Genomic DNA, 27,602 nt, shown 5'->3' with positions numbered 1-27,602 from the left:
ACTGATCTGCTCACATTTTGTTTATTTACCATAATTGCAAGGAATGCCATCAAACAAATGCATTATTAATGCACTTGTGAACATGAACAATGAAAATTACATGAAGGTCTGACGGCCTGTTATAATCCTGGTGGTCCTGGTGTTAAGAAAGACGTGTTCTCAGATCTAAATTAAAGAGTGAAAGATCAATGGGATGACAATGTACCTTTCCATGCAAATTTAAGTCCTTTCATGTGGCTAAAATGATTATTTCTGCCATCGCACAGGTAATTCAATCATTGATTAAAGTATAGAGCTTTGATTCAAAGCCACGTAGAGATCAAAACACATTTTTTGGACAAATCTGGGACAGCTTTCTGCTGTCTCCAAAAGCAGGGACAGAGCAGGGAGAGCACCGTGTCAGCTGTGTTTATAATACATTGTTTTGTGAATAACTAATGGAGCATCCAAAATAAAGCAGCAATAAAACCACAGTGACATTAAAGAGGACAAACACAAATGCCCACACAAATATAAGAGAGATGTAGACAAAAGGAATAAAAGTACAAGAGGAGGACGCAGGATGAGCTCCACTGCCTTTCAATTACTGCCCCCTCTCTCCTTATGCTCCTCCAGCTCTCATCTGAGACAGAGCTGTGAAATTGAATTGCTGAGCACATCTCGACAAACAACGCAACTCTCCTCCTCTGTGCCAACAGAGGGAAGGACCAGCACCGTGACAGCGGCAACACACCCATGTCAGAGCCTGATAAGTTCAGTAACTATTGGAAAGAAAACAAATCTGCGGGCTGAAATCAAAAGTGCAGTGGAGCAGCTGAACGGACAGGTGAGATGGGAGGTATAGGTGTACTGTATGATTGGTCCTGGTTTTGTGCTTTGACACACTTCCCAAAATCTTCACCTTTAGTGGTGCTTGTGTCTATTTGCATTCCTTACTGTCAGAATGTTCAATTGCTGCATGAAGTTAAGTTACTAAATATTTTTGGAAAATACACCTGTTCACTTTATTGCCAAGAGCAGATTGACACCACTTAATGGGTACATCCCACACTGTCAAAAATGTTTGTAGAAATAACAGTAAAATTCTGTGAAATACATCAGAAATGGGGCGTAAAATTAAAAATTGTATATCACCGTATTAGACACTTTTAGTTACCGTAAATCAAAGAATAGCACAAAACTTTTACTTTTTTCTGTCATAAACTGGAAGAAACATACAGTTTTACTGTAAAAATATAACATTTTCATGCAAAATTTATGGAGAAATACCATGATGTGTGATTGAATGACACAATTACCCTAAAAATAACAGGATTATTCAGTCTAAATTACAGTTTTTGCTGATATTTACATTTAAATTTAGAATAGAAAACCCACTCACTGTAATTTTTACGGTGAAGTTCTGGCAACCACAGCTGCCGGTATTTTACCGTAAATTAAACAGATTATTTTTTACAGTGCATGTCCCTTATTTTATGTCTCCTCTATCCTCGCTTGAACCAGAAATTATTTTGCGTGCGCCATCTTAACGACCATCCCAAAGCTCTTGCTCAGTTGGATGTGTAAAAATCAACTATATGCTGACATTTTTGACATATTAGCTTAAACGTTGATAATATGTTGTTGTGGTCACAGTTTTGCCATCGTCTCAAAATGGACGAAAAATTTAAACATGAGTTACAATCACTTTCTAATGTGTGCATGCTTTAACACAGATACTGCTGTGTTAGCTTTTTCCAAAGAAAGTTATGAATGTCTTCAGGGACCAATTTGTGCTACATTGTCTATTTCTGTACTTCAATCATTAGATTTCAACCTGTGAATGTCAGACAGGCTGTCTGCTAGTGAAAGTTCAGTGTCACTCAGATTCCTCTAAATGATTTTCCAATATATTTAGAAAGTGAATGGTGCTGTCACTGACACGGTTTCGAAATGCAGATGTGCCCTATTCACCCTGCATACTTAATACTCTACTTAGTGTACTTAATAGTCTGCACATCTTGGTCAGGTTAAATTCAGTCAAGCTAACTTGGGTTTTACTCTATTAATTATAAGACTGAGGTCAAATAGTTTGCTTGTGTCACAAATGTTTCGGTAACACTTTATATTAAGGTCCTTGTAATAACCATTAATTAACAAGTAATAAGGCCCTTGTAAGTCCTTACAAGATGCTTATTAACATTATTGTGTGTTTATAAGCTTATATAAGTGTTAATAATGGCATTACAAACACCCATGACCCACCCATTATGTCTTTGCCATGCCTTTATTAATCTTATTTTGTTTGCTTATTGATATTAAAATATACTTTATTGCTCATCTATTATAAGTTAACTATAAGTTAACTATGCTTTTTGCAACTACCGGATCTAAAGCGAGAACAATGCCTTATTACTTGTTAATTAATGGTTGTTAAGGACCTTATTATAAAGCGTTATAAAGCGTAAGCCCACTCAAACGTAATTCATTGATACTACTCGGACTACAAACAGACTACAAATGGAAACCAAAATGCTTCCAATAACAGAATACAGTCATGAAAAAAATATTCGACCACTCTTGTTTTCTTCACTTTATTGTTCATTTTAATGCCTGGAACAACTAAAGGTACATTAGTTTGGACAAATATAATCATAACAATCAGCTCTTAAATTAAACTCTAACGAGCTATTTTTGTAGTTATGATTATATTAGTCCAGACAAATGTACCTTAAATTGTACCAGGCATTAAAATAGACAAGAAATTGAAGAAAAAGGGTGGTCTAATATTTTTTTCCATAACTGTATGGCATCTACAGATGCTGCATTCATATCCAGATATCTGTTTATAGAGATACACTGCAAAAAAGCCAACTTGTATTTATTGGCCTAAAACAGTGATTTAAGTTGGTAAAACTTGGAAATATAAATTATTGACATTTAGGGCAATAATGTAAGTTAGCACAACAAAGGAAGCCAGTTGTCTGCTCAAAAACAAGTTGGTGAGTTGTTGTTACTTATATCTTTAAGTTGGGGTTCACAACAAGGGACAATAGTTCTGATAACTCTTATTTCTTTGTTGTGAAATGCGGGAAAGTGGCGAAATTCGGTCATTAGCGGAAGCTAGCGGCTAACTGATGCTAGCGGCTAACTGCTGCTAGCCGCGCTGCTTGTTACAGCTACAAGAGTAGCCATTAGCGTATCAATGCTAACTCAAAGTTGTGGTCGCAACATTAGCTGACATTTCATAGCGGCGTTACAATCGTGCCAATTCAGCACATTGCAGAAGTTAGCAGAAGTAAGGATTAAAAGTTATTACAATGTAAAATTGTAGTTGACAAAAATCTGAATTCAGAGTTGAGCAAACTCAAAAACAAAACTTAGTTTAATTGTCCAACTTAAAATTTTATCGAAGTTTGTTGCCTTGAAATTTTGAGTTCACCCAACTTTTCTTTTTTTGCAGTGTATGTAGTGTAGTGACAGTGAAAGATGATGCTACTGTCCTGCTTATGTGGGCCGCTCCAGTTCCCACTGTACGTTAGTCACCCTGTGGTGATGCACGGTGGACCGTCTGCCTGGTCCTGCTTAGCCTCAACCCAACCCCCCACCCCGGAGGCCCTGGGACACCCCTGGGCCTAACCAAGCTTCCTCAGGCCCACAGTTGGTGATCTAGTTTTTACAAGCTGACACATATGGGATCCCTCTATTATTCATACTCCAGGGAGGCGGAGTATTGGAGTCTTACACCATGGTGCCACAGTGGAGGGGGGGGGGGGGGGGGGGTCTCTTCTGAGTTTCATGCATCATCAACAGAATGCGCATTAGTGTGTGCGCGTATTATTTCTGGTTGGAAGGGGCGTTTTACTTTGACATGGGGTTATGTAACATGTCAGATGATCCCCATACAGCATCTGATTGTGTCTTATACACTGACACACACACATACACACACAGGAAGTATGGCTGATTTGTTCATTTTGCACACAAATATTGCAAACACGTGCATTTATTCACACACTGTAAAACCCAATGTTGCTTTTTTTGTTATTCTAACTAATTTTTCCTTTTCAATACGACAAAGATTTGTGCAAAAAGTCATTCTCACATAAAATATTGAATCAAATAGTGAGATTCATTTGAGTTAACTCCGTCGTCTTTGTTGTCTTGACATAAAATTCTTTCTCAGCATCGACACTCAAACATTTATGTTGAAACAACAAGTTGGGTTTACAGTGCATTAATGCAATCAGGAAGAAAGAATCACACACACTCACAGGCAGTGTGGCTGACTGAGCTACAGGACCTTTTCTTTACACACACACACACACACACCAAACACACTGATTACTTCTCTCTGCTTGTACATGAGTGGGCCTCCTGACCAGCAGAGAGGAGCTGGGAGTGAATTACAAACCATTATCCCTTGCGCTAAAGCAGTTACAGCCGAAACCTGAGAGCCCTCACCGGAGGGAAGAGACTCAGAGAGCAGAGACAGAGAGAGGTGGATAAGCCAGAGTGACTTTAGGACAAATGGAAATGAGGAGAAAACAGATGGGGGAGCAAGGTGACGGAGGGATAGAATGACGGGGAAAAACATGGCGGTGGAGAGACGGAGAGGAACGACAACTCTTGACATTTCTCCGCCACTCTGCATGAGGTGTACCTTTGGGGTTAGTTTATTATCTCCACCCCTCGCTCCTCACCCATCCTGTTCTTTTCTCACCCTGCCCCCTCCCCCGTCTTTGCCCTCTCTCTGTTCCATTTTCCTCTATCACTTTGTCACAGGTTCATGGTTTCCTTGGAAAGATGACATCACATTAGTCACAGTGTTTAATCAAATGTCATTATCATTTCACAGAACTCTTTCTGTTGCGCGTGTGCGCGCGCGAGTGTGTCGGTAATGTCACTTCCACTCTTGGCAGGAACAGAAGATTTATCCCTATGGGGACTCATCTCACAGCTCTGTGAGGAAACTTGAACAAAGAAGAAAGGGGGAAAGGGGTTAGCGAAACCAGAGAAAGAGAGAAAATAAGAAAGTGTGTGCACTGCAAAAAAGCCAACTTGTATTTTTTGGCCTGAAACAGTGATTTAATTTGGTAAAACTTGGAAATATAAATTATTGACATTTAGGGCAATAATGTAAGTTAGCACAACAAAGGAAGCCAGTTGTCTGCTCAAAAACAAGTTTGTGAGTTGTTGTTACTTATATCTTTAAGTTGGGGTTCACAACAAGGGACAATAGTTCTGATAACTCTTATTTCTTTGTTGTGAAATGCGGGAAAGCGGTGAAATTCGGTCATTAGCGAAAGCTAGCGGCTAACTGATGCTAGCGGGTAACTAATGCTAGCGGCTAATTGATGCTAGCGGCTAACTGATGCTAGCAGCTAACTGATGCTAGCGGTGCTGCTTGTTACAGCTACAAGATCGTGCAGCACATTGCAGAAGTTAGCAGAAGTAAGGATTAAAAGTTATTACAATGTAAAATTATAAGTAAGTACTTACAGTTGAATTGACAAAAATCTGAATTCAGAGTTGAGCAAACTCAAAAACAAAACTTAAAATATTTAGTTTAATTGTCCAACTTAAAATTTTATCGAAGTTTGTTGCCTTGGAATTTTGAGTTCACCCAACTTTTCTTTTTTTGCAGTGTGTGTGTGTGTGTGCGTGTTAAAGTTCAAGAGAGTAAAAAAACAAGTTTGAGAGGGTTAAGGAATGATTAGGGCGAAGCAGAGGAGAAAAACGAGGAATTATGAAACAAAGGTTAAGGCAAAGAAAGGACGAGCAGGGTTGCTGTGTGCAGGAGAGACGAGGACAGGAAGTGGAGGGAGGATGAGGAGCAGCGATGTCCTGGAGGAGTCGGGATGGGGTGGCGGTGGTGGGTGTGAGCCGGGGATAATCCTTGTATCCCATTGTCTCCTGTTTTCAAACCAATTATTGTCATCTGCAGCCTCATGAAAGAGAGTTAATGAGGGGAGCAGAGCTTTGGAGTGTCAGGGCACAGTCAGGGGAACGGAGATAAAAAACGGCGGATGGAGAGAACGAGGGGATACGGGGGAAGAAATGCAGTGGCGATGCTAAGGGATAGAATGTAAAGTAAGAGAGGGAGAAGAGGGAAAGTCAAGTGTCAGAGAGGCAGGAGGCTCACTGATGCATTTGGTATGCCCTACACTCTCCTCTCCCTCTGCACCGTCACGTACAAATCCTGCTTTTTCCCTTTCTTTGTCCCCCTCAAAGAAACTGAAAACTAATCAGCAGTGTTTATCTGGCTTTAGGCCCCGTTTACACCAGGACGCTCGCGGGTAAAAACCACAAAATATTTTATCGGAAGTTTCGCCTTTCGTTTAGACGGTGACAGTGTTTTTGGGGCTTAAAGACGCAAAAATCTGAAACCACCCTCCAAAGTGGAAAAGTGTAATCCTCTCCTCCGTAGCGTGTCGTCTACACTGACAAGACACAAAACTCTGATCTGATCTGCTCACGTCACGTATGTGTTTACGTCACATACATGCTCCAGTACAGGAAATAAAGAAACGTGGGATTATTTCCATGGTGGGACCTTCAAGCTGCTCTGGCAGCTCTAATAAACTTACAGGAGTCTTCCCACCAAATGTCCAGGATATGTACAGATAGTATTAGTGAACAGAGAAGGATCTGGAATTACCTCCATCACATTCTGGATGCAGCAATTCGTCGGAGGCGAGCCAGACGGCTGTGAACGAGACCTGGGAGATCTAGTGATGGAGGAGAACTTTGTGGAAGGAGTAGCTGATGAAAATGTGTGGCGTGAAAACTTCCACATGCCCAAAGATGCTCTTATGGCTTTAAGTGATGCCGCCTGGCTGCATACAATCGAATTTCACAAACTTTAGCGTCACCGTATGCAGCAGATTTCCTCCTGAAAACGCTCGTCTAAACGAGGAATAAAAAGTGAAGACGAGACGCCACTTTTGCGTCTTCTGTTCAGACCGTCCTCGTGTGAACGGGGCCTTAGTTTATATTTCTACAACCCCGATTCCAAAGAAGATGGGACGCTGTGTGAAAGGCCATTAAAAAAGATGCATCAAATTCTGAATTCAGAGTTTATAATTATAAGTTTATAAAGACATATTGAACATATGTCACAGAGGATAAGCAAATTTACATACTCTGTTTTGTGACAGACCTGGTCTGCAGTCTGTTCCCTGACTGGAACGCGTCTGGATCTCCAAACTGTGAGCAAAGATCATCATCTACTACAAGGAATGCATTAACTGTGGATATGTTCCTCATACAACCTCACTCCAAAAATTCTGGACTATCCCTTTAAGAAAGCACTGCAAAAAAAAGAAAAGTTGGGTGAACTCAAAATTTCAAGGCAACAAACTTCGATAAAATTTAAAGTTGGACAATTAAACTAAATATTTTAAGTTTTGTTTTTGAGTTTGCTCAACTCTGAATTCAGATTTTTGAACTGATAATTTTACATTGTAATAACTTTTAATCCTTACTTCTGCTAACTTCTGCAATGTGCTGAACTGGCACGATTGTAACGCCGCTATGAAATGTCAGCTAATGTTGCGACCACAATTTTGAGTTAGCATTGATACGCTAATGGCTACTCTTGTAGCTGTAACAAGCAGCGCTGCTAGCATCAGTTAGCCGCTAGCATCAGATAGCTGCTAGCATCAGTTAGCCGCTAGCTTTCGCTAATGACAGAATTTCACCGCTTTCCCGCATTTCCCAACAAAGAAATAAGAGTTATCAGAACTATTGTCCCTTGTTGTGAACCCCAACTTAAAGATATAAGTAACAACAACTCACCAACTTGTTTTTGAGCAGACAACTGGCTTCCTTTGTTGTGCTAACTTACATTATTGCCCTAAATGTCAATCATTTATATTTCCAAGTTTTACCAACTTAAATCACTGTTTTAGGCCAAAAAATACAAGTTGGCTTTTTTGCAGTGAGGTGTTCTTGGTCAGAAACTCTGCTAAGGTAGAGACACTACTAGTTTATTAAATGTCACGTAAGATGCAACCTCAGGGTCTGAAAGGTGGCTCCAAATACTTCAGAGCGTATGAAATGGCGTATGAATTGGATGGATATATGCTCCTCATTACCCCAACCCTGGATATTTCTGAGGGGCAGTGTTTGTTTCCTGTGACCTGAGGAGCCACGGATCGAAACACTTCAGTTTAACAATCCATATTTGTTTTTCACGTCCAAAGGTTTATGTTGAAGTGGCTTTTAAATGATTTTTATCTGATCTCTATCTCATTTTTGTGGAGCTGTACACTATGAAAATGACACAAGATGTGCTACAAGACATGAAAATACATCAATTAATCAACCAGATTGCATGTCTTGCCTTAATGTGTCTATAATATATAAACGTTTTCTCTTTTCTGCCTGCACTCGCTCTGTGTTGACTATTTCCTACCTGTCTAAATGCAACATGCTCAAGGCTATGACCACAGGCTTCTCTCTGCGTTCCCTCGACGGGTTGCCTGCCATAGGCTGCTTTCACCATGGTAACCACATGCCATTTTTAACCTCAATCCATTCATTTACAGTGTCTCTACATCACATACAGTATGTCTCTCCCACTCACCTTGTCAGTAATGTCTGTCTCTTATGAAGTTTACATTTCCTGCTCAGAGATATCATTTCCAGTTCAAAGATGTCACTAATGTATGGCAGAGTATTGCTGCCATGCCCGAAACAGAAAAACAGATATTAACACATTTTTACTTGAAGAGTATATTGTTATATACAAGATGGTTTTAACCAGGTGGCAACACCTGGATCTGAGAGCAAACCAGGGAGTGCCTTAAGCTGCATTCTACCAAAAATTCCAACAGCGACAGCTGCAGAAGCATTTTGGTCCATCCATTTCAATACAAAATGAGAAAACTTCTCACTTGATTTATTACTTTAGAAAAAATTCTCGACAACACTATGGACTCAATCGCTAGTTAAAAAAACTTGTTAAATTTAATTAACAAAATTAATTGTTACTTGTGTAAATGATGGTCCAGTTTAGAAGAAAATAGAAGATAAAGAATCGATTTGGGGGCGTGGCCACCTTTGATTGACAGGTCGCTCCCCAGTTCAAATATGGTCTGCTCCCACTTTCCAAAAAACAAGATGGCAACATACGAAAAGCAAGATGGCGACGAGTGTAACGCTGAACTAAATGCTTCCAACAGTCCACAAACCAACAGGTGACGTCACGGTCACTACATCCATTATTTATATACAGTCAAGATATTTTAACATTACGGTTAAAATTTTTGAGCGGAATATTCTATTTATTTTGTTTCATTGTGAAACAGTTCATGCTAAAACACAAGTTATTGTTATAAAATGTTTAACGTTATAACTCGATCACTCAGCCTATATTGTTATCAACCTGGTCTCACAGAAATCCGTGAAATAGCCACGGATTTCGCTTAACTCAAAATCCGTGGAATAGCCACGGAATCGCTCAAATTTCCGTGAAACTGACACGGATTTCGCTACAATGCAAGTTAATGACAGTTAATACAGTTGTATTAGACAGTTACATATTTTTCTGGCGAGATCTTCACCACAAAGTGATTATGTACATTCACTGAGTGAATATTTAGAAAATAAAACATATATTTCTCGCTAGAAATGTGATCAAAATCCATTTTTATGCAGAAACAAAGTCAAAATATAAATTTTTTCACTAAAAATGAGAGAACTGTCCGCCATGTTTTTTGTTCTGACTGCCAGAACCTTGAAAGTCACGTGACTTGGAACAAACCAATAGGAAAACGTATTAACTGTCTTTAACTTGCATTGTAGCGAAATCCGTGTCAGTTTCACGGAAATTTGAGCGATTCCGTGGCTATTCCACGGATTTTGAGTTAAGCGAAATCCGTGGCTATTTCACGGATTCCTGTGAGACCAGGTTGATTGTTATAATGTGAAACTAATTAAAACTAATGGTTAAATGAGGAAACAGTGTGTAAAGAATGGATCAAACAGGGAATATTGCTCATGTACACCATTGTATTAAGTTTTACTTCATGTTTGGGTTGAGACACGGCAAGATTTTGCTGTTTTTTTAGTAAGGTGGATAAAAAAAGACATTCAACATCACATTGAACATCACACTACAACTGAGGAAGCAGAATTACTTTTTTGCTGTGCTATTTAGCAGACATCTGATCAGCTGGCAGCCGGGCCACGTCACAGAGACAGGGGGATAAAATATAGCCAACAGCATATTGGCAAATCAAGAATTTATTTTGTTGGGAAATATGGTCATTAACACAATGTGATTCCAAGCTTGGATGCAGCTGAAATGATGCAGCTTGTATCTATGGAGCCTTCTGTGCCTCTCCAACTGATGAATGAGAGATAAAACTACCTCCAGTGCAGTAATTCTCAACCTTTTTGAGTCGCGACCCCCAATTTAACATGAATGTTGTTAAGCGACCCCCGCTCACTGAACACAATCTCACAGTTCAGATCATACAAACTCAGTTGATACGACACATTTTGGACAAATAATGAAGCACAAAAAGGAAACCAGATGACCAAAAAAAGTCACAAAATGTCAAAAAAAAGACACAAAATGACCAAAAAAGAAACAAATTGACCAAAAAAGACACAAATTGACCACAAAATGATTTAAAAAAGACACAAAATGCAAGCCAAATAAATAACACTGTTATCAACCATTGACTGTACTTCTGTCCTTCACAATAAAATACAGTACAGTAAAAATACAGATGTACTGTTAAGATTGTCTCCTGAGTGTCTCCCGATCGTTCTTGCTGTTTTCTCTCATTAGATTTAGTTTCATATTTTGATTAGACATGTAAATCTCCATGTACATTAATGAAACTTCACACGTAGATTGTTAAATATGTATAAATCAATTATACCTACGCTTGTCAAAATGACAATTGGGATCCAGTCTCTATAACTCATAGAGGCACAGTATACTATGATCCTTCTTAGATCAATGAATACCCACTCACTTAATGCTCACATTATTCAATGTGCATGTGTCCTCTGTGTGTGTGTGTGTGTGTGTGTGTGTGTGTGTGTGTGTGTGTGTGTGTTGGAGTGTTTTAAGCACATGTTGTTTCAGCTGTGACTGGCAAGGCAGGCCACTGTGGGAGCATAAATGCTGCGAGTGACTAGAATTCGCAACGGCCTGCCCCTAGAGTCACTCATGTGTGAAAAGCACACACACAAACACACACACACAAACAAACACACACACACACACACTGTGTTCAACGCTTGAATCAGTTGAATTTTACAGCTTTCGAGCTGCACCTACCTCACTTTACCAGCTGCTTTCTGTGACAAATCTGATCTGTTTTAGGCTCAAACCCTCTTATTACCTGCACCGACGACTCAACTGAAAATGCAATGCAGTGAGAAAGATTGCAGCTGATAAGGTGATAATGACAAATGAGGATGTGATTTTTTTTTTTGCAGGCTTTCTTTGCGCGCGCGATTGTGTTTATTAGAGTGTGTGCGAGATGGAGAGACAGGTGGCGGAGAAAGAGAGGAGGAGAGATGTCGCAGCGGTGATGAAGTCGAGAGACAAGAGGCAGAAAAACGTCGGGAAGTTTTCACCTTCCCCTCGAAAATCTCGACGCTGCATTCTTGTCACTCGTTGGCGTGATCAATGAGAGAATGTGTGAGGAATAGAGGACAAGACATCTCACTGCTCTTACTCAGCAGAGAGAGAGAGACTCTTATTCTATAAACACTCATGCATTCATTAAAATATGTGCACATTCATTAGTCTATATTGTTTTAAAATCCTACAAGAGCCCATAGATCCACCCGACTCCCCCTCATCAAATCAATGTAAACACAAACTCACCATTAAAACAGGATCACTCCAAGCATAAGAGCAGCATTGTTAGTTGATTATGACATAACACAATAAAAAATTACATCTTGGCAGGATTACTGCTAATCTGTAGTTGCAAAACATATCATCCTCTGATGTGCATGTAATTGGCAGTCATTATTGAATATCTTATACATATTAAGCATTCAGAGGAGGATCAAAGCAAATTTGCTATGCAGGGAGGGTAAGGAATCCCTTTCTGCCTGTTTTGTCTGAATCAAACACTTTGACTATACAAATACTCTCTATAAGTAATTCAATATCTAATAGCAAGCTATAGAGACACATTTTTCATCTCAATTAAATCATTTGAATAAAAACCAAGTATGCACTTGGCACAAGTCGTATTCATTCTTCATGTATTCATAATACAAAGCAATGAAGGAAGGCTTGGTAAAAACTCAAACCTGCACTAATTACCTGATACACATTTAAGCATTGCTGCAAAATTAATTTAAGAGTACGCCAAAACCATGGACTTTATGTGATTTAATTACATGTACATTTTCCATGTAATGTTGTTACACAAGTTGAATGTAAAAGGTCAAATTAAATGCAATGTTTTTCTTTCATTTAAAAGTAATATAGATACATTAAATAAAGTTAATGCAAATTACATAAACTTAATGTGTAAATTTACTTAAAGTTTATGTATACTTTTACATAAACCTTATGAGTTTATTCAAGCATCTCATACGCAAGCAGTTATGAAAAAGTTTCTTTATTAACATTAAGCACCAAATTGGGGCAACAGATTACTGTTTAGGGAACACATATTCAACATTAATAAGTTGCTTATTAGCATGCAAATAAGTAACATATTGGCTCTTAATTAGTCATTATTAAGTAGTTATTAATGCCTTATTCTGCATGGCCTTATTATACAACCAGTAAGACATTAACTAAGAGTTAATTTACATGAAGTCCACGCTTTTGGCTTAATTATTTTTTTGAGTGTAATTTAAAAATGCCAAGTCAAATAGTATGACATTACCAGGTCAAATATGCTATATATTATGACAGCAATTACAGATAAGCTTGTTTCATTCAAGAAATGGCACTTGTCTTAACCCTATAAAGCCTGAACCATTAAATAATTGCCAGATTTTTTTTTTTTTTTAAACTTGAGTGTTTGTTGAACCTGCTGACAGATAATTAAAAAAATAAATCCAAAAACAATAGGGATATATGATTCTAATTTGTATCATATTTGATACATCAGTTCTTTTTGTGCAATTTGTTGCTCACAGTTTGTTTTTCTTGAACTAACAAAAACATATAAAACCCAACATTTTTAACCTTTTAAGGCTTTACTTTCTTTTAACATTTTCCTCAAACATGCAAAATATTTTTTTCCATATAAACCAACATCATACATCTGCTGATATGAAGTTTTCACGCAGCAATGACTGATCCACCAGTGGAACCTGCATATAATTTTTGCTATATCTTGTATTTTTGTGCAATTTGTTGCTCAGTTGTTGTTTTTTTCAACACGTCAGGTTTTTCAGGAAAACAATATCACACTGATGATGTAGAGGTCTCAAAAACTTGTGTATCAAATATGATACACTTGGCTTTATAGGGTTAAAAGTTCAAATAGATTGCCCGAGAGTTGAAATCTACAATGTGTTATGGAGCAGTTTGGAGTGGACATCACGATTACCTCATTGGCAGCTGCATGGGCAGAAACTCTGTGGAAAACAATCTATGAAAACAATAAGAAAATAGAGGGAACAGAAGAGTTTCAGGGGGTGAAGATGTCTTGCTGTGCTGTTGGATGCAAAACAAATCTGCCCATTCATTTCAGTGCAAAATGAGAAAACTTCTCACTTGATTTATTACCTCAGAATTTTTTTTCAGGATAACACTATGGTCTCAATCACTAGTAAAAAATCTTCTTCAAGACAATTTGATGTTAATATTTCTAATAATGGCCCCATTTAGAAGAAAATAGAAGATAAAGAATTGTATGATTTGGGGCGGGGCTACCTTTGATTGACAGGTCACTAACAAGGCGAGCCGTCATCAGTAGAGAAGCAGAGCAATGCGTATCCACGGTAACGAGTCAATAAAGTTATATATAACGTTATATAGATAGAAAAGAGGACGTTTAGCGGTTTGGTCTCATAACTTTGACCCTTTCACTGTATTTTCACTTAATGACAGTTTATTTGAACGTTTTGTTCAGTAAAATGTCTTGTTCAGTGTTTGGTTGGACTAACAGACACTCTAAGGAGTCGCTGCTCAGTTTTCTGAGGTCAGAAAGATACATTTTGTTTTTGTTTTTTTGCTAGCCAAAACTAACATCCCAGTTAATGCTCCAGTTAATGCTAACATGAATTAGCAGCAGCTTCTCTCAGTCAGGTTGAGGTGTAGAGAGGCTGTAGTCAGTGATCAGATCCCTCTCCTCCTCCACAGTCCAAATATGGTCTGCTTCCTGTATCAGAAACAAGATGGCGACAAGTATAACGCTGAACTCGAGGCTTCCAACGGGCCACAAACCAATGGGTGACGTCACGGTGACTACGTCCATTATTTATATACAGTCTATGGGCCTTTCACTGTGGTATCATAGTCTATGTAGAATCTGTCACAGGCTTTCAAAATAAAGTTTTTTAACTCAACACTTTCTCATTCCTAAATTAAAAACATAAAAACAACAGCACCATGACAACCCATCCAGCAGTGTACAGTTCTCATGGTGACACAACATAAAATAGTCATGAAAGTCATTGGGGCATATCCTTTTGGAATCTTGATAATTATAAGTAAAACCGACACACCAAGAGCCACGCTGCCATCTTGGTTTTTAAAAAGTGAAATGTTGATTTTTTTTTATCACAACTCACTTGACACTTAATGACTTTTTGTTGTCATTTTCTGCAGAGCGCCCTGTGTTCTGGTCCTTAGCTGGATTTTTGCGCAGTGCTTTCTTACTGCCAGCACTAATTCTACACATTTAATTGGCCATCAAGCACCAAAAAACCCCTCTGATGGAGGCCTACTTGGGCTAACTGGACTCGTCTCAACTCCATCGCTGGCTGATTATGGCTCAAATTTGTGCCAAAATGTTTCAGCTGCTATAGTCCTGCAGAGAGACGGGGTCGGTACTGGGACCCTCCTCGCCTGTTTTCTGGCAGATTTGAGAGGAGTGTGAATGCATTTGGGTAAGTGTGTGTGTGTGTGTGTGTGTGTGTGTGTGTGATCTATCCGATGGGCACTGGTCATGCGATCCATGCTGCTGTCTAATTATCCAGATGTGATGGATGGCTTTGATTAAATCATATGAAGGCTGAGGCAGTCACTGCCTCCCTCTACCTCTCTCTGTCACACACACACACACACACACACACATTCTTGTACTTCTATCTTTGTGAGGACCCTCATTGGAACAGTGAATTCCCTTGTAAGGTTATAATACTTGTGGATTTTTCATCAGTTTTAGTTTAAATTTTGTTGTGAATCTTTGTTTTCAAATCCAGTTAGTTTTAATGAGTTTTTAGAGTGAGTTTGCTAGTTTTAGTTTAGTTTTTATTAGTTGTAGTTTTTTGTAATGGGGTATTTGTTGGGTGGGAGATTAAAAGAGGTCACAGTAAATTTTGCCTTTATTTCCTTTGTCTGATGCATCTTCATTATGTATGAAAAAAATTGACAAAGAGGAAAACAAAGGACATTTTCACTATAATTTTAGTTAGTTTTGTAACCACACGATACAATTTCAGTTAATTATCATTATCATGTAACCTTTAACCCTTAAAACAAAGTCTGAAATTTCAAAAAAGCCTTTAAAGAAGTGAGGACCGGCCGAAATGTCCTCACGTTGCAAAAATGTCCTCACTCTGTTGGTTAAAAACGTGTTCCGGTCCTCACTATGTAGGAAGTACAAGAACACACACACACACACACACACTATTCTTTACTTCCATCTCTCCTTTTTCTCCCACTATATGGGACTTGAGTAGTTCAGAGCAGATGAGCCCTGCTTTCAACATTGATAAAATATATCCATAAATCATGTGGAGTGAGGGAGACGGAGTGAGTGACAGCAAGAAAGGAGAAAAAAGTAAAGAAAGACAGACAGAGAGAGAGAGAGAGAGAGAGACAGAGAGAGAGAGAGAGAGAGAGAGAGAGAGAGAGGCAGAAAAACAGACAATCATAAAAAATATAGTATCACATACTTGATTAATGCTAATAGTTTACACAGAATAACTGAGTCTACACTGTTAAAAATGTTTGTAGAAATTACAGTGAACCCCTTCAAATTATATCAGAAATGGGTCGTAAAAATTAAAAATTGTATATCACTGTAGTAGACACTTTTAATTACCGTAAATCAAAGAATAGCACAAAACTGTAACTCTTTCTGTCATTAACTGTAGGAAGCACAAAGTTTTGCTGTAAAAATATAACATTTTTATGTAAAATTAATGGAGAAATACCATGATGACACAATTACCCTAAAAATAAAGGGAATATTCAGTCTAAATAACAGTTTTTGCTGATATTTACATTTAAATGTACAGTAGAAAACCCACTCACTGTAATTTTTACGGTGAAGTTCTGGCAACCACAGCTGCCGGTATTTTACCGTAAATGAAACAGATTATTTTTTACAGTGTATCTTCTCAACTAAAATCACATGAACAAGAAAGTTTTGTGACAATTATATTAAATATTTTAATCATTTTAATCCTTTAAAACCCTACCCTATCCACTGAGTAGATGTAGCTAAACATGCTAAACATTTTCAGAACCAAAATACCTTCCAAATGAAGCCTCATACACTGTAAAAAATGTCTGTAGATTTTACGGTGAAAAACTGCTAAACCATGACAGTAAAATACCGTAAAATGATAAATGAGTTAATTCAGTTTCAGTAACAATGAAACACTGTAAATGTATATATCAGCCAAAACTGTTTTTTTTTTAAATACACAACTCCACTGTAAAATACACTGGCACCTTGTTTGTAACAAAATATATTGTAATATATATACAAGCCATCACTATAATTTTTGCATTTATTTTTTGTAAAAATACTTTTTCTCACTTTTAAATGTACTAAACACCATATCTCTAACAGAAATATACTGTGATATTTAATGTTAAAATCTTTGTATTATGCTGCATTTATAATTAAAATTAGTATTAGTATTTTCTTGTCAATTATATGGCGGAACAGAGTTTCTTTTGATTGAAAAACTTTTTCTTTTTTACAGTAAAATATGGAATAAAATGGCAATCTTAAACATGAAATCAACAGTGCTAATATCATTTTACCGTAATATTAGAAAAAGTTGCACCGTATTTATTACGGTAAATTTCTGGCAACCACAGCTGCCAGGTTTTTACCGTAAAAACATTTTTTTTTTACAGTGTATATGCATTTTGGCCTTACAGTCCTTCTGTTAAAAGCTCAAAAACATTTTGATTTAACTCTACTTAAGTTCAAGTTGTTGGCTTTTCTCCGAATACCTACAGGAGCCCCCTGTGGCACGAAATGGTGAACACATTTATAACATGCTTTTTTGTTATCTGTCTTTTATTGTGTCCATTTTTTCCGTCAGTAACACAAAGTGGGAGCTGCAGCTTTTGACAGTGACAGATGGCCCACTGTGCGGTTCGGAACAAGAAGAAGCAGCAGAGTAAATAACTTTTCAGATGTGGAAAATTACCCAATCCTGTCGGAGTAACAAAAGAAGCAAAGTTTTATTTTCCCCTGGTGAGTGCAATCTAAAAATAAGAATCAAGGGTAACACTTTCTATGAAGACTACATCTATAGTGCACTATGAGCGCATTCATAGTGAATTATAATGCTCATTATAATCAATCATAATGCATTATGACTGCATTCATAAACACATATAAAGCTTCATGATGCACTATATCAACAGTTATAAATATAGCTTATAATGACTTATAAATCCAAGTGTCTTATGAGTGCTCTTGACTGGTTATAAACTACAGGCTGACTGATGAGGCTTATAATACATTACAACTACTCATACCCCTCTATACACACACCTCAATAATCAATTGTTATAAGGACTCATAGGATGCCATAAGTATCTATAATGCAGTATAGCTAACAATGAAACATCATGATTAGCTATGCTGCATTATAGATGCGTCTATATGAACCTCACTTTACTTAAAGCATACATTGATCATTTATTTATACTTATGGCATCCTATGAGTCCTTATAACAACTGATTGTTGAGGTGTGTGTATAGAGGGGTATGAGTAGTTGTAATGTATTATAAGCCTCATCAGTCAGCCTGTAGTTTATAACCAGTCAAGAGCACTCATAAGACACTTGGATTTATAAGTCATTATAAGCTATATTTATAACTGTTGATATAGTGCATCATGAAGCTTTATATGTGTTTATGAATGCAGTCATAATGCATTATGATTGATTATAATGAGCATTATAATTCACTATGAATGCGCTCATAATGCACTATAGATGTAGTCTTCATAGAAAGTGTTACCGAATCCAGTAATATGATTCCTGTGTTAAGTTGTAGAGAAAGGGGTCGGCACGGAGGACTATTACAGAGAAAACGATTCTCAGGCTAATTCGCTTATCTGCTGCTGATAAGCTGCACTGCAGATAATCAAGAAACACGACTGATAACCCGTTTTCCTGCACGCTCACTTGTGTCTCCATCTTCACAGCTAACTACACACATCCTGATGTGCTTCCTAATGAGATGCTGTCCTTCAGTGCTGCACAAAAAAAGCTGCTGTTTGAAGTTTTACTGTCTCAGAAACCATATGCTGACAGCTAGGAGACCGGGCACACAGCCACTACAGACATATGCACATGCAGGCACGTAAGGACACACACATGTGTGCGATAATGTATGCACACCCACACACAGCCACCCATTCACAAGTGGAACTTGAGTGAAGGGGAAAAAATGGAGGGAGGTGACTCATCTCTGCAAAAAACACCTCACATGACATCAATTTAAAGCCTTTTGAGGACTTTGCTGTACTGTAAGATGATGTGAAATCAAACACGCTGCAACAAACTGCCATAAATCTCACCTGACATGACATTTATGCTATGTATTTTATATACGCCATTATACAACATCTGCAGAAGCATCTGCATTTTGCAGCATCTAAACTTATTATTCAGGTTATTACAAATCTACAGTGGTGGAAAGTAACTAAGTACTTTTACTCAAGTACTGTACTTAAGTACAATTTTGAGGTACTTGTACTTTACTTGAGTATTTCCATTTTATGTCACTTTATACTTCTACTTCACTACATTTTGAGGCAAATATTGTACTTTTTACTCCACTACATTTAGCTGACAGCTTTAGTTACTTTTCACTCGAGGTTTAACATAAAAAACACAATACATTTAGGTGATTAGACACTTTTTTTTAAATAAACCTCATAACAGAATATTAAATAGTCAATATGAGCCCTACCTTGAGAAAATTAAAACGCTGTATACATAAATGCATCAATAATAATAATATAATATGATATTTGGAATATATAAAACAATCTAAGTGGCTCCATTCTACATAACAAGTACTTTTACTTTTGATACTTTAAGTACATTTTGATGCTGATACTTTTGTACTTTCACTTAAGTACATTTTGAATGCAGGACTTTTACTTGTAGTGGAGTAATTTCACAGTGTGGTATTAGTACTTTTACTTAAGTAAGAGATCTGAATACTTTTTCCACCACTGCAAATCTAAATGATATTAATCATAGGCACACAGCCACATTCCTGTGTGTTGGCCATTTGAGGACACATCTTACTTTATCATGCTGGAAGTAATCATTATAAGACGGTGTGTGGTTATAAAGGGGTGGACATGTGATGTTTTACTGATGTCCAGTAGTTCATGTCCTTGGTGGAACCCCTGACGGTCCCCACCAGGCCATGCTGCGTCACTCCCCAGGCCTAACACCACAGCTTTCTTCTCTCTGCCGTAATAACATGGAGCAGCTGCCGAGGGAGACTTCACATCAAGTAGGATTTATTCCTCCAAGAAGAGATTGAGTAAACATCTTCTCAGCATGAGAGCTCAAGGACTACATACTGTATATACCCCTGAGTAGCTGCAGATAAGGCTCTCTGAATGGGATTCATGCTTGTATCTGCAAAAGTTAAAATAAAAATATAATAACTTTAAAAAAAATTGGTACCAGGCAGCCCAAAATGTGCCAAGAAAACATTCCCTTTCAAGTTGTTTACTTCAAATTCTAATCATAGCTGGTTACCTGATGGACTTTGATGATGCAGAATGTGGTGGAACCGTGCCATGATATCTTGTTTGGAAGTGGGTTGAATAATATGAAAGTAAGGCTAAATATTGGTGAGGGTAAAACTAAACACCGGCCATTTTCAAAGGTATCCTTTGAGCTCTGACCTCAAGATATCGGAAAAAAAAGAGAAAAAAAAAGGTTCTATTGGTACCCATGATTCTCTCTCTCTCTCTCTCTCTCTCTCTTTATTACACTGTAAAAAATAATCAGTTTAATTTACGGTAAAATACCGGCAGCTGTGGTTGCCAGAACTTCACCGTAAAAATTACAGTGAGTGGATTTTCTATTCTAAATTTAAATGTAAATATCAGCAAAAACTGTAATTTAGTCTGAATAATCCTGTTATTTTTAGGGTAATTGTGTCATTCAATCACACATCATGGTATTTCTCCATAAATTTTGCATGAAAATGTTATATTTTTACAGCAAAACTGTATGTTTCTTCCAGTTTATGACAGAAAAAAGTAAACGTTTTGTGCTCTTCTTTGATTTACGGTAATTAAAAGTGTCGGTGATGTACAATTTTTAATTTTACGCCCCATTTCTGATGTATTTGCCAGAGTTTTACTGTTATTTCTACAAACATTTTTGACAGTGTAGGTACAACTGTTCAGCTGCTTGTTAATGCAAATTTCTAATCAGCCAATCACATGGCAGGAACTCAATGCATTTAGGCAAGTAGACAAGGTGAAGATGAGCTCACTGTCCGTTTTTAAAACTCATCTTAAAACCTATTTTTATTCCTTGGCTTTTAACCACGCATGAGACTCTGCTCTTGTTTTTAGTGTTTTATGGTTTGCTTTTATTTATTGTTTTTTAAATTGTCTTTTAAAAAGCAATGAATCTATTTATTTTAGTGTTTATTTCCTGTTTTATTTATTTTATTGTCTCTTTTTCTGTTTGTTTATGTATGTACAGCACTTTGTTGCAGCTGTGGTTGTTTTAAAGTGCTTTACAAATAAAGTTGAGTTGAGTTGAGAAGTTCAAAGCGAGCATGAGGAAGAAAGGTAATTTAAGGGACTTTAAGCGTGGCACGTTTGTTGGTCTGAGTGTGTCACAAACTGCTGATCTACTGGGATTTTCTCTAGGGTTTACAGAGAACGGTCAGAAAAAGAGAAAACATCCAGTGGGCCTGAATGCCTTGTTGAGGTCAGAGGTCAGAGGAGAATGGTCAGACTGGTTTAACAGTAACTCAAATAACTCGTTACAACAAAGACCATCTCTTAACCCAGTAGTTCTCAACCTTTTTGAGTCGGGATCCCCAATTTAACATGCATGTTGTCCGTGACCCCCGCTCACTGAACACAATCTCACATGCACAGTTCAGATCACCCAAAAAAGAAACAAAATGACCAAAAAAAGGAAACAAAATGACAAAAAAAGACACGAATTGACCACAAAATGATCAAAAAAGACACAAAATGACCAAAAAAGACGCAAAATGACCAGAAAAGACACAAAATAACCAAAAAAGACACAAAATTACCAAAAAAAGACACAACATGACTAAAAAAACACAAAATGTCCAAAAAAAAGGAAACAAAATTACCAAAAAAGACACAAATTGACCACAAAATGATCAAAAAAAGACACAAAATGACCTAAGAAGACACAAAATGACCCAAAAAACCCACAAAATTACAAGAAAAACCCACAATGACCAAAAAAAGACATTAAGTGACCAAAAAGGAAACCAATTGAGCAAAAAAGACACAAAATGACCAAAAAAAAGACACAAATTGACCAAAAAGGAAACAAAATGACCAAAAAAGACACAAATTGACCACAAAATGACAAAAAGAAGACACAAAATGACCAAAGAAAGACACAAAATGACTAAATAGAACACAAAATGGCCAAAAAAAGACACATGAACATTTTAACACAGTGGAGACAGAGCTGACTTCCAAAATGATTTGGCGACCCCCAGAAATCATCTCGTGACCCCAATTGGGGTCCCGACCCCAAGGTTGAGAACAGCTGTCTTAACCCACAACACGTCCAACCTTGAAGCAGACGGGCTACAACTTTACCACAACTTTATCAGGTACACCAATTTCCACTCTTAATTTATCGTATCATTTCCCTTAGATTATCCAGTATTTCTTTTAAAGAAAAAGCAAAAAAAAATAGAGAAAAGTCCAAAAATGAATCGAATTTGTGTAGCAGAACATTTCATTTATCAGCCCACCACACCTCAGATTTATGTCTTTGTATCTCACAAGGCATAGGATTTTCAATTGAAGAATAACCATAGCAACAATACTTATCCTTCACTAATAAAACCTAATTAACTCACATGTTCAGAGCTGATTGCAATCCATGCTAAATGGCTACGCTATAAGTAGGATTCACACTTAAACGTCTGCATATAGAAACAGGCAGATCACCTTCTCCTGGTTATTATTTCCTTTTATCAGGACACCTCATCATGTGTGACCGCTTACATCACACACACACACACACACACACACCTGTCAGAAGTGAATTGCCCTGACAGCGATGACAGGCATGGCACATCACCGCGGCAACAGTGTGAAGCCATGTTGGGTTGAATACAAAGTGTTTCCGATCCTAACTACTACATTTTGATGATTCTGTGATTTCACTTGAATAGAACATCACAGACCATCACATCAGAGAAACTCACACACACACACACACACACACACACACACACAGGGCTTTTTGTCTCTAAGTGGCCCTCTCTCTAGCTATAAATAAGTGGAAGCTTCGAAGCTCCATAATAATCCAACTCTGGACAAAAAAAGAGGGCTGCAGACTGTATCAGCTGAGGTGGTGATGGATAAATAGGTGAAAAGAGAAGATAAATAAACAAAATGACAAATGGACGGGAGGTGGGTGATTGGGAGACAGTTAAGTGGTTTTAGCCAATTAGAGAGAGAGAGTAGATAGATCCAGAGTGCTTCCAGACACCAGATGGACTGGAGAGTGCTGGCGTCACAGCGGTAACAAAAGAAAGGAGAAAGGAGGGAGGGGAGATGGAGAAGAAGGAGGAAAGGAGGAGACTGAGGCTAAGAATAGTCGTACAACCTCGGGCCAGCACAATCGGTCGGCCCTGCCTGCTATTTTTTACTTTACTACTGAGCCAGCCAGCTATCGTCTGACATCTTCCTCTCCTCTCTTCCAGTGTTGCTCTCTCCATCAGTCATTTTCCAAAAATGTAAAGCCAACGTACACAATGGTTATGTCAACGTCCCTTACGAAACAATCAATACATTACCTTAGAGCAGTAGTTCTCAACCTTTTTGAGTCGTGACCCCCAATTTAACATGCATGTTGCCCGCGACCCCCGCTCACTGAACACAATCTCACACGAACAGTTCAGATCACCTAAAAAACAAACAAATTGACCAAAAAAGACACAAAATGACCAGAAAAAGACAAAATGACTAAAAAAGACACAAAATGACAAAAAAAGACACAAAATGACTAAGAAAAGACACAAAATGACAAAAAAGACACAAAATGACTAAGAAAAGACACAAAATGACAAAAAAGACACAAAATGACCAAAAAGGAAACAAAATGACCAAAAAAGACACAAATTGACCACAAAATGATCAAAAAAGACACAAAATGAACAAATAAAGACATAAAATGACCAAAAAAAGACACAAAATGAACAAAAAAAGACATAAAATGACCAAAAAAGACATAAAAGTACCAAAAAAAGACACAAAATGAACAAAAAAAGACATAAAATTACCAAAAAAAGACATAAAATTACCAAAAAAAGACATAAAGTGATCAAAAAGACACAAAATGAACAAAAAAAGACACAAAATGACCAAAAAAAGACACAAAATGACCAAAAAGACTAAAACACATTAACACATGAACACTTTAACACAGTGGAGACAGAGCTGACTTCCAAAATGATTTGGCGACGCCCAGAAATCATCTAGCGACCCCAATTGGGGTCCCGACCCCAAGGTTGAGAATAGCTGCCTTAGAGCCGAGTTACCGACCCACGCTTGGTAGGTAAGTCAAACCGCTGTATGTGGAGTTTTGACAATGAATGAAGACTGTAGCTTCAAAAGCCAAACATCTACAGAGAGTAAGTCAATCAATACGGCTTCACACATGACATCAAACGCACAAGAGGCCGAGGACGGAGAACAGAGTGAGTGGCACGCTGCTGATCCACTCGCTTAGAGCTGCTTCAATGACGTGAGTTAATCCTTGAGAGGTTCCACTGGGAACCCTTCTGCTCTCCTCCAGGGGATGGGTTTCAAGGACGCACAAGACAGGAGTGGGATTTTTATGTGAGGGTACAGGTGACGGGTAGCTGCAGGAATTACACGTGTGTGTGTGTGTGTGTGTGTGTGCATGTGTGTGTGTGTGTGTGTGTGTGTGTGTGTGTGCGTGTGTGTGTGTGTGTGTTCTTGTACTTCCTACATAGTGAGGACCGGAACATGTTTTTAACCAACAGAGTGAGGACATTTTTGCAAGGTGAGGACATTTAGGCCGGTCCTCACTTCTTTAAAGGCTTTTTTAAAGATTTTGTTTGATTTTGACTTTGTTTTAAGGGTTAAATGTTACATGATAATGATAATTAACTGAAACTGTATTATGTGGTTACAAAACTAACTAAAATTATAGTGAAAATGTCCTTCGTTTTCGTCTTTGTCCACTTTTTTCATACATAATGAATGGATGGATAAGACAAAGGAAATAAAGGCAAAATTCACCGTGACCTCTTTTAATCTCCCACCCAACAAATACCCCCATTACAAAAAAAAACTAAAACTAACACTAAAACTAACAAAAAGTCAACTAAAACTAGCAAACTCACTCTAAAAACTCATTAAAACTAACTGAATTTGAAAACAAAAATTCACAACAAAATGAAAACTAAAACTAATGAAAAATTCAAAACTATTATAACCTTGCAAGGGAATTCACTGTTCCAATGAGGGCCCTCACAAAGATAGAAGTACAAGAATGTGTGTGTGTGTGTGTGTGTGTGTGTGTGCACACTTACCACAGTCTCATCAGGAAATGGTGCTCCATGTCGTCAGGTAGAAACGGCTAAATAACTCGTTCTCAGTCACTCTGCAGAGAGGAAGCGAGAGAAAAAAACACTTCAGGGAAGCTCAAAAAGATGCAAAAGCTCACATGAGCTAATCTGTACAATTTTCATACCTGGCACGCAACATTAAGCTCTGTCCCTCTTTCATTTCTCTACAGTTTGTCCCTTCTGTTAAGGGAAAAGCACCCCTCCCCATAAGCTCCGACCTGTAAGATAGTCCCTGACAGAGCCTGAAGATGCAATGTAGTGGAAAATATTCGGCTGTGCCCGTTGGTCCCGAAAAACAAGCATCTCCCCTCCTCACAGCCTGGCTCCTCTGCTCTGAGCACTACAGGCCCTGGACCCACAAATGAAGGGACGACACGAGCATATGAGCAGAGGAGAGCATGTGGAGAGTGCAAAATTAGCACAGGAAAAAAAAAAAAGGGTTGGGAGAAAGGGAAGGGAAGGGAAGAAGGGGAGGCAGAAAAAAGAAGAGGGGATGACTAAGAGGCTAACAGCTTAATTGAGTGTGTGCTGCGTCCAATTACCTCCTAAAGGTAGCAGAATGTGTGAAATCACTTGGATTTCAGAAAACAAAACAACACACACACACACTGGGGCTTACACAGAAATAACACTGAGTGTGTCGCCTGCTGTCAGAACATGCATGCATGTAAATATATTCATACCAATAGAGATAATAAGACAAAAGACAGAACAAAGCCTTTGTCCTTGATGTGTCTGAATGCTAAATGCTAATGAGCTAACTGTGGTGTCACATTGGAGGATGCCACGGGGGTTCCACACACTATATTACCCTTCCATTAGCATTAGCATTAGTCCAGTGAATACTATTAGCTGTTAGCATTGGATCCCTGGGCTGTTTTCTTACTGTCATTTTGTGCCTCATTGTAGCTAACGAACACGCTCAGCATGTGTTAGCTAACGGCGCCATGGCAACAGCAGCTAATGCAAAGACTACATTTGCACAGTTTGAATCCATGTGAGGAATTGTGATGGGATGCATTCGCAGTTATTTACCCTCTATGGCAGCTGTTCTACCCATTTTTTGGCCTGTCAAATTTCTACAATACAGGTTTTTGAAAGATGCGATACTTTACAAAAAGGGGGAGAGTCTAGGGAACCACTAGCAATGCTTTAATTTGTCATCATTTGACCTCCAGGAGGCCATATTGAAACCCTTTTTTGCAGACTTTTCCGAAGGAAACAGCTTTGCACCGTAGGTGACCTTTATTTTTGATAGTTTCATCCACTTAGACTGTTGAAGACATTAATTTCAATGGGCCGTTGTTTCAATGGTTCAATGTTGCCTACAAGCAAAATTCAGACAGGAAACCAGTTCAAAAAGTTCCTTTTATAATGTTATTAAATTTAAAATGTTACGGATGAGATAAAAGCGCTATATAAGTGGAGTCCATTTACCATTTATATATAGAGTAGCTAGTAATAAGAAACTGAAAAAGGTATTACCCAGCAAAATATGAAATATTAAGAAAAAAAACAGGATTGATTGATTGATTGTCTTTATTTCGAACATGCAAGCAAGTAAAAAAAACAACACACAAAAAAACAAGTTTAGATATCAATAGATGAATAAATAAAGAACAAAACAAAAAAGCAACAAAAATTGAGAAAACAGACACTTTCTGCAAGCTCGAAAGGGAGTAGGAAGAAGTAAAAAAACGTATCGAGTCCTATCCTTTAACAGGTCTCTATATCTATATACATATATATATATATATATATATATATATATATATATATATATGATATATATATATATATATGAATAATCAATATAGTCACATACAAATATTATAAACAACTATATATAGGACAATGAAGGGTTAGAAATGAGGTCGAGTGCCAGGTTTAATTCCCATTGCTAAAAAAAGGTCAAAGGTTAAGAAAGAGGTCAAATGTCAATTTATGGTTGGGGAAGAGGTCAAAGGTCAGTTTAACCCATTGAAGCCTGGAAAGCGGATACGTCGTTTTGTAGTATTTGTATAAGCTCTCAAATAAGTTTTGAATTTCATTTCTATCTGCTACAGAGGCTGAAAAATCTATTATTTAGTAGAAGCGTTGAAACTTCTGTTGAATTTCCAGAAAAACTTCAGGTTTTATTCAGGGCTTATTTTAAAATCGCCCAGAGGTTTTACAGGCGTTTTAGGTGTCAATGGGCTAAGATGAGGTATCCAACGCAACTGCCTTTCCTGTCTCCAAAAAGGGTTTAGGTTTTGGGTAAATTGTATGATATTAATGAAACTAATATACACAACCGGTCAAAAGTTTTAGAACACCCCAATTTTTCCAGTTTTTTATTGAAATTCAAGCAGTTCAAGTCAAATGAACAGCTTGAAAGGGTAC

The 27,602-nt window shown here is 37.8% G+C and overlaps 1 protein-coding gene across 1 annotated transcript in view; it reads right to left on the bottom strand.

Annotated features, from left to right (window-relative positions):
* dlgap3 (discs, large (Drosophila) homolog-associated protein 3) overlaps positions 1-27,602 on the bottom strand; it is a 243,291-nt gene that overhangs the window by 74,327 nt on the left and 141,362 nt on the right. Inside the window, exon 3 of the mRNA XM_059350170.1 lies at positions 25,185-25,255. Coding sequence (XP_059206153.1) covers positions 25,185-25,213 — 29 coding nt within the window. The 5' untranslated portion in view covers positions 25,214-25,255. The remainder of the gene's footprint in view (positions 1-25,184; positions 25,256-27,602) is intronic.

This window comes from Centropristis striata, chromosome 14 (assembly GCF_030273125.1).
Source record: "Centropristis striata isolate RG_2023a ecotype Rhode Island chromosome 14, C.striata_1.0, whole genome shotgun sequence".
Taxonomy (NCBI): Eukaryota; Metazoa; Chordata; class Actinopteri; order Perciformes; family Serranidae; genus Centropristis; species Centropristis striata.
Note: the sequence above shows the minus strand (reverse complement) of the source record. Positions and strands in the feature narration are given on the sequence as shown.